This window comes from Stylophora pistillata, chromosome 3 (assembly GCF_964205215.1).
Source record: "Stylophora pistillata chromosome 3, jaStyPist1.2, whole genome shotgun sequence".
In the NCBI taxonomy this organism is placed as follows: domain Eukaryota; kingdom Metazoa; phylum Cnidaria; class Anthozoa; order Scleractinia; family Pocilloporidae; genus Stylophora; species Stylophora pistillata.
In genome coordinates, this window is record NC_142521.1 from 40,071,398 (window position 1) to 40,079,774 (window position 8,377).

The 8,377-nt window shown below is 36.6% G+C and overlaps 2 protein-coding genes across 2 annotated transcripts; one reads left to right on the forward strand and one right to left on the reverse strand.

Annotated features, from left to right (window-relative positions):
- Positions 1–164: 164 nt before the first annotated feature.
- LOC111344567 (large ribosomal subunit protein uL13m) lies at positions 165–989 on the reverse strand. The gene has a single exon (XM_022951810.2). It carries the CDS (start codon positions 893–895, stop codon positions 389–391), a length of 507 nt encoding a protein of 168 aa, XP_022807545.2. The 5' UTR covers positions 896–989; the 3' UTR covers positions 165–388.
- Positions 990–1,025: 36 nt separating this feature from the next.
- LOC111344573 (nucleoporin NUP35) lies at positions 1,026–8,377 on the forward strand. Its single transcript, XM_022951816.2, has 11 exons — positions 1,026–1,141; positions 1,222–1,304; positions 1,779–1,942; positions 2,755–2,866; positions 3,739–3,908; positions 4,189–4,242; positions 4,467–4,536; positions 6,013–6,069; positions 6,535–6,603; positions 7,231–7,380; positions 7,758–8,377. The coding sequence occupies exons 1-11, from the start codon at positions 1,129–1,131 to the stop codon at positions 7,836–7,838; spliced, it is 1,023 nt and encodes a 340-aa protein (XP_022807551.2). The 5' UTR covers positions 1,026–1,128; the 3' UTR covers positions 7,839–8,377.

Consider the following 8,377-nt stretch of genomic DNA (forward strand, 5'->3'; position numbering starts at 1 on the left):
ATCAGATTCTTAACTACTAGATAAACAGTAAACAACAGAGGTACCTCAATAAATAATGCGCATCTGATGATAAGTCAATGGTTTAAATTGTGTCATTGCCTAAAAAAAACAATAGCTACTTTGAAATTACTTGGCTAATGGAATAAAGTGGGTTGACCATGAAATGATGAATTGCACCTTTTATTCTTTATGTCATGATCTGCAAGTAACCAGTGAACAGAAAAATGCCTGTAATGGTTAAAGTCATCCATGACTTACAAAGACGTACAGTCACAACTTAACTGCATCATGTATTTCCTCATGGTATTTTCCCTGCAAAATTTACATTCTTACAGGTGAAAAAGGAATTGATGGTTAGACTTAATGGGAACTGGCACCCAAACATTGATTAAAAGAGTTTGGGATAGTTCTCAATTTCTTCCGCTGTGAATTCTTCCAGTCTTTTGGGCAAGGGAGCTGGGCCCTCCAATTTAGCAAAAATATTTTCCGCGTACGGATGTTCCCTGTCTTCGAAAAGGAACAACCTGTTCATCCAAATGGGTCTGAGATTGTTTTTCGGAAGCATTCCGTAGACAGCCCTCCATAGGACTCTTGTAGCGTCTCGCTTGTGCAGCTCTCTTGCAGTTATAGATTTTAGTCCACCCGGATAACCAGTGTGATGACGATAAAGTTTGTTTTTCCACTTGGTACCAGATAAAACAATATGTCTCGTGTTGATCACCACAACGTAATCACCAACGTCATCCGTGTGATGGTAAATAGGTTTCGTCTTCCCTTGCAAAACTTGGCTCAGATATGAAGCTAAGCGCCCATTGATCTGATCCTTCGCATCTACAAGATACCAAAGGCGAGCATGGGTTAAAAAACTTTGATTGGCACGGTTTAGGAAAGTCATTTTTGACCGAACTTCACGCCGCAACGTAGCAAATCAGGAGTTTCGCAAATCAGTTGCACGTTTGCACGTTATAATGGCGGCCAACAAACATTTCCCAAACGCGCACGCGCATGGAGGTTCACTACGTCACTTATTCAATCTTCGATTGTCTCTTTAAGAAAGTCCGCTGTGCAAGAGGAAACTTTAGAGCGAAACGGAATCTTGTTCGATTTTCAGGAAGGAGCAAACTCTCCATGGATCATCAAGGTAAAAGACCTCTAGATCACTCCGAGGAAGTGTTAAACATTGAGTGTGGTTAACATTTGTTTTCTTCTCCGGTTATTTAGTTCACGAACATAACATGAGTTCTCCGTCCTCTCCTGGTTATTTGCCGCAGTATCTCCTCGGCGGGAATTCACCGGCTGCTTCGGTACGGTAGATTCAAAAATAACTTCTATCTTTTATCGATTCGTTACTGTTGTTAATGATCAGTCCCATTAAGTTTGCATCTACCTCTCTAAGAAAACTATTCGTTAGTTCTTGAGTTGTTCATCATTGTACATATAGATATTTTTAAATTTGGCGCCATATTTATTTTACGTACAAATGCCTACACTTAATACTAAAATCTTGTCTTTGACTGCTCCGAGCGACTTTCGATTCATTAGTTTTAAGTCAGTGTGCGATCTCCTTGTCTAGGCGTGATGATTTCAGTGGCAGATGGTGTTAGCCAGTGAATGCTACAGGCATACCAAGTGTAAAAGTACTGTGGTACAGCATGCCATGTAGAAAGAGTGACGTAATAATAGAGAGACTGAGGGATCTCTTATCAATTATTTACCAACAGACTCCCCAACCTTGACAAGTTTCATGGGCATTTCATTTAGTTTTGTTTGTTTCTCAGCCCTTCCCAAGAGGAAGACCTTTGGCTGGCTCTTCTCTAGGATCATACAATGGAAGCCCTGATCAGTCAGGAACATTTTCATCACCAAGACAGTACCAGCATCAATTTGGAACACCACTTAGATCTCAAGGACTTGGAAACAAATTAGAAAGGACGCCTGCAAGGTATTTGCCACTTCAGACAATGCACAGGCCCAAAATATAATTGAAGATATAAATTCCAGCATTGTTTTTGCCAGTACTGAAGAACTAAAAATACACTTACTTACTTACTTACTTGTTACTTCTATTGCACCTTTTCTATGCAATTCACTCAAAGGCACATCACAACACTTTCAGGGGACTTAAGCCAGATCACATCAAGCAGTTTTACAATATCAATCGAAGGAAACTTATTTGAAGATGCCCCCTCCCCCTAATCTTCAGTAAACAGGCCAGACCACATCACAGTAATCTCATGAGTGGGGTCTTCAACGTCCCCTGCCTAACCAAATTAACTATGGTTTTATTCGTCCTTATCTGAGAAGACTAGAATGTCTATCCACTTCTTGATATTATAGAAAGGTAGCACATTCTCCTCAGTTGAGTGTTGAGTGTTGGTCAGGCTGGGGCTCAAACCCTCAACCTCTGGCACAACAGTCTAGCACTCTAACCAACTGATCTAACCAGGAGGCTTGGAGAAAATGGGAAGAAATTAAAGCCTAAAGAAACCGTGGGACTTCTAGAGTATGGGTTTCCTGAGCTAGAGGTATATTTTATACAAAAATGGAGCGACCGTGGCGAAATAGGCCCGTATGTGCTAATGATATGAAAATAACAAACCAAACAAAAACAGAACAGAACAAAACAAAGCAAATACCTCAAATCATGAAGCCATACTTTTTTCTCTTTTCCTGTTATTGACCAAAAAAATTGATATACATGGATCATTCATATCATCTGTTTTGTAAATATCTGATTACTATCTCTTTATTTAGATCAACCACTGTGGGTTGCACAACTAAAGATTCTGTCAGTGCACCTCCTGTTGAGGGACTTTATGATGCGAGAAGTTCAGATTTCACCAATTCTCCTTTCAACAGAGAACAGGTAACTGTGGCTTTTGTTATACATAAAAAAGGTAAAAGATTAAGTCTGTACTTGAGCAAAATGGCCCATCCAACCACAGCTGATCCTGGTTTCCTCAGTATGAAGTGACTAGGAATATTTTTTATTTCCTCCTCAGAATATGGTAAGATGTTAGGAGTGAAAAGGTTAATGTCAGAAAGTCTGGTTAAGTACCTCAGATTTCTGTGGCTAGACTTGCATTAACCCATGGCTTTTCTTGCCATCTCAAAAATCAAAACCAATTTAATTTAATCTTCTATCTTAGTAAAGGACATCTGAGTTTCTTAACTACCAATATATGATAAATGACGGAGGTGAATAGATAAATAATGGGCAACTGACAGTTGGTTAATGGTTTAAATTGTGTCATTGCCTCAAAAACAACATAAAAAACATCTTTTTTCCTCCAAAAAAAGGTGGCATTCAATCTGCAGCTGACTGTGTCACTGAAGATGTTTTAACCACATTTTGTAGTCTTCTGTGATTTATTACTATACAGACCCATGGCAACAAGGAATCTATTTGTTTTGTATTATAAAAAACAAAATGTCTTGAAAATAGTGATGTCAGATATATGCTTCTTAGTGTTAATTTCATTTGTTAAATGATGAAATAATCTCCTGTACAATTGGATTTGGTGGAATATTACTTGATCATTTGCCAGGTATAAAACTTATTGTTTAATATTATACAGTTGAGATAGGTGACATTAAATATTGTGCAGGGTAATCCTAACCCTGGCAAAGTACACATTCAACTGTTTTGAAATTTCTGAAAAATCAGGAAATAATAATCAAATTCATTTCACCCACCTTTGATTAGTACTGATGATATAATTGTCATTTTCTCTACAGCCAATGGATGTGACCATGGCCACTGCTGTAATGACATCTGTTAGAAAGAGTTGTGGTCATTCTACTCCAGGCAGTAATGTCACTATGTCTGGTTTAGATTCACAACATTTCAGTCCTCAGCATGGCCCAGTGTCTTCACCAACACAGACTGATCCATTCTACACTCAAGGGTACTAAGCAAACTTCATTAAATTTTAGACATTTCTATTAATAAATTGTTACACAGTCATGTTATTTGATCAATGTTGAGTATATGATACTTGTATATGGATGTGATGTGGCAAAGGAGTTCATGATACTGGATGTTGTGGGTAGTTATTTGAGGGAATACAGTAATTATTTCACCTCATACTGTGGTGCAGACAGTGTAAGTTCTGGACAGAATCAATGAAAAATGCTACTCACAAGAATTTGAAAAAAAAAAGTACAATTTGGTGACATATATTTTAGGATGGCGATATCAAGTGATGACATACTGGATGAGTGCTGGGTCACAGTATTTGGGTAAGATATGTGTATTTGCTTAATTATTTATAAGTAATTTTGATTTTTAAAGTAAACCCATTATAAAAGATCATAAGTTGACGAGCAGTGGCTCAATTTTTGTACAAGAATTTGTTTGATTTGTATTGTGGGTGATCTTGGCTAATCTATCTCTTTTTCGATTCCTTATTATTTATTTATTTATTTATTATAATTTTTTAATGTTGTTGTTGTTTTTAAATTAGTTTCCCACCGCCTGCCTCCTCATTTATCCTGCAACAATTTTCTCAATATGGTAACATCATAAAAAGTGTGGTAAGTTTAAACCATGTTTGCTGGTAGTATGAATTTCAGTGAATCACAGTGATGGCAAACAGTTCCTTTCACAAGCATTTTAAGACCTGAAAGCCCAGAAAGTTGTTGAACAGAGTTAATATAGATTGAAAAGAATGTGAACCCTGTTTGATTCATGTCACAAGCAGAGGGGAGAAACTAAATATCAACTATATAATTTTTGTAAGGTTACTGACATCCACGGTGGTAACTAAAACAAGAAATTGCTCATTCCAAGAAATTTAGACTTATTTGGAAATTTTTTACTGCAACAATTTTTATTTTGCTAATACAAAATTGGAATTTAGAGAGAATAATACCAAATTGTTTTCATAGCAGGAGCACTTAAACACTGAACAAGTGGTTATGGTTTTGAGTCTACTATAAATAAATGTACATGCATGTAGTTAATAAAGGCTTATAGTTTCTAAAGAAACTGTTTGGGGCTGCGTCGGTGGGAGTAACGAAATAATTTGGATATATCAACAAAGTTGAAATGGTAAATTGGCCACTGTAACGATTACAAAAGCTGACATTTCGAGCGCTAGCCCTTTGTCGGAGCAAATAGAGGAATTGTGGGTTGTGTGTGCTTTTAAAGGCAGAAAATGGAGCTACGTTATTGGTGGGAACATGGCAACGAGAAAAACAAGAATAAATTAGTGGAATGAAAAGCTTTCATTGATCCCTGTGGGATTTAGACTGCCGGTTTGAAAGATGAGCTTTTGTTCAAGATTTTTATGGCTTTCCGTGCTACCTAAGTGTAAGGAAAGACCGCAGATTGCCATATGTAGCTTAGAATGATTAGGTAAATTAAAATGTCTAGCGACTGGTTTCGATGTGTCCTTGTCATTCCTTTCCACATCAACTGGGTGACCGATTCCAAGTACACCTTCAAGACGTGGAAAGGAATGACAAGCACAGATCGAAACCAGTCGCTAGACATTTTAATTTACCTAATCATTCTAAGCAACATATGGCAATCTGCGGTCTTTCCTTACACTTACTACGTAGCACGGAAAGCCGTAAAAATCTTGAACAAAAGCTCATCTTTCAAACCGGTAGTTTAAATCCCACAGGGATCAACAAACACTTTTCATTCCACTAATTTATTCTTGTTTTTCTCATTGCCATGTTCCCACCAATAACGTAGCTCCATTTTCTGCCTTTAAAAGCACACACAACCCACAATTCCTCTATTCGCTCCGACGAAGGGCTAATGCTCAAAACGTCAGCTTTTGTAATTGTTACGGTGGCCAATTTACCATTTCAACTTTGTTGATATATCCAAATTATCATGTAGTTAATAGCTTCACTTAGAAGACCCAAATTGAAGGTCAGGTCAATTCTTTGCTTTCCAGAGTCGGACTAGTTAGGAAATAATAGATATGTGTAAATAGTGCATTTGATGCAATGGAATTTTAAAAGTAACTATCATGATTATAATTATATTCTCTCTAGACATCTAAAGGGAACTGGTTGCATCTTCAGTATCAGTCAAAACTTCAAGCCAAAAAGGTGAGTAACAAAATCTACTGATAAGATTCTTAAGTTATCGAACCATGTAAAGCTGTATGGCTCACATCAGGAATAGCTACTCCCTAAGAGGCGACTTGTTTTAAATGGTTAGACTCTCTTTACACACTAATTTGGTTAAATTGTCCAGCAAAAACAGAGCTTTTTGAAATAAATCCTCAGAGAAGATGAAAGTGGAAAAACATTTTGGACTAGACTAAACAAGAAGCATTTTAAAAGAACTGAGCATTTTGAAAATGTTGATCAATATAATAGCTAATCTTTACATTTTTTTCAGTGTAATAATTAAGTCCTAGAATATTTTGTTCCATCCACATTTTGTCTTCATAAAATCTTCTCCTATTCTTCTCGTAAGAAACCTGGTGTTAGCCTAGTGTTTGTTTGAATTTTAGAAATGACTTTTACAGGATAACTCACTAAAATGGTCTGATTGTTTGTACTCTTAAGGCTCTCAGTAAAAATGGAAAGATATATGGTAGTGACATCATGGTTGGTGTTGTGCCTTGTATTGACAAGGTAAGATTCAAGGTGTTGATAACATTTTATAAATTAACCACTGCTGAGTCTAGATAAGTTGTACATTAAGTTTACGACAGGTCCATCTCCTGTTCCCTTCTATCCTTTTGAGTGAGCAGCATCTAATTTCTCCTTACAATATCACCCACAAGAATAAAGGAAATGAACACCATTTAAAGAAGCTCTTGATTATTAAACAAATTCTCCTTATCAGCACCTTAAGAAATGTATGGAGAACATTATGGAGAATATGTACACTGATGTAAGGGTGTAAAGGGTCTGGGGCCAACAGTTTTGAAAAGGGTTACATCCAACAAATGTGACACAGCTAAATAAAATTTCATTATTATGGTAACAATAGTGAGCCTCAAGCTTAGTTGGTGGGTCAAATCCACTGATTGGATCTTTGGAAGGGTAGGGTTGGTAAGTGTTAGGGGTATCATTTCAAAAATACCACCCTTCCATCTCATCCTAAATGATCAGTCCTTGAATTTCTCTCTCATGGAGCGTATGTAAAGGATATTGTACTGAACATAACCTTTATTCAGGAGGACTTAGAACTTTAACTCAGTAAGAACTGCAGCACAGTACATTTTAAAACTTGCTTTTATTGTTTGCTGTTCAAAGAGTGTGATGGAAACTTTTAGGAAAGAGAATATAAGCACACCATCAACGACAAATAGGAATGAAACCATGGTAACATCTACGACATCGAGTAAACCTGTCCCTGTGCGACCGTTGACTGCTGCTTACCAAGCTGCTCGAAGTGACCATCGGGTAATCAGAATAGAGTCTTTATATTAGACAAACTTTTCTTGAGGTAGAATCACAAGCTAATTAATAGCTAGGTTTTTTGAAATGATATTCAAATTGTTGATATTAGTTGACAAAATTTCAAGTGCACTTGTAGGCAATTTGTAGTGTATAGGTTACTGATTGGAATCTTCTAGCTTTGATGATGATTTCTGCTCAGGTTGTCATAATGTCAGTCACCACAACTGACCAAATTCCTTCTCGGGAGGGCACTCACCCAGACGATTAGAATACGCTATTACATGTTACCCCCAGGTTCAAACCATTTATTGGATTAAATATTAATTAGAAATAAAAATAAAATGTAAACATCCTGAATTGGGTATTTTTTTCATTGGCAGGTTGTCCCAGATGGAGCCAGGACTCCTCAGAAAGAAGCAAATATTTTCTCTAAAGCAATGGAGTATATATTTGGCTGGTGAATAAATGGACCGTAAATTCAGCATAAAAATTATCTGTTTCACCTAAAATTATTTCAAAATTTGCAGTGCATGTGAAACTACTCGTGAATAGAAATGATACTTTTGTTATGGGAAGCCAAACTAATCTTAGAGCTTTGAAAGAAAAATATAAAGATCCCTGGAATAAAGAACAAAGTAATGCATACATTTTTGCCTTGACGTGGTTTGAGGACATTCTTTGGAACAGTCGTGAAAAAGAACAGAAATGATAAATTTTCATCTAAACTGGCGTGTGCTGAAGGTAAATGTTAAATTTACAGATGAACACAAGTCCAGAAAAGGGATCCTGGAACGAACCTTTCCTGTGTAAGCATGGATGTTTATTTTGCAATGTTTCTTAGAATACTGCCATTGTTGAAGTTGAAGTCAATTATTCAGATGTATGATTATAGACTTTTCTTCTGTTGTGATGAATGTGCAACTTTTTGTGCTGACCCAGGTATTGTGAGGAAGACTTTTTTCTTAGTAATAGCAGCAAATAAAATATTTTTTACAAAGCC

What these genes read in the sequence shown, in the direction of transcription:
- LOC111344567 (XM_022951810.2), bottom strand. Translation starts at nt 895, where the DNA reads ATGACTTTCCTAAACCGTGCCAATCAAAGTTTTTTAACCCATGCTCGC.
- LOC111344573 (XM_022951816.2), top strand. An exon ending in GGAATTCACCGGCTGCTTCG is followed by an intron (nt 1,305 to 1,778) that starts GTACGGTAGATT and finishes TTTGTTTCTCAG; the next exon opens with CCCTTCCCAAGAGGAAGACC. An exon ending in GTAACATCATAAAAAGTGTG is followed by an intron (nt 4,537 to 6,012) that starts GTAAGTTTAAAC and finishes TATTCTCTCTAG; the next exon opens with ACATCTAAAGGGAACTGGTT.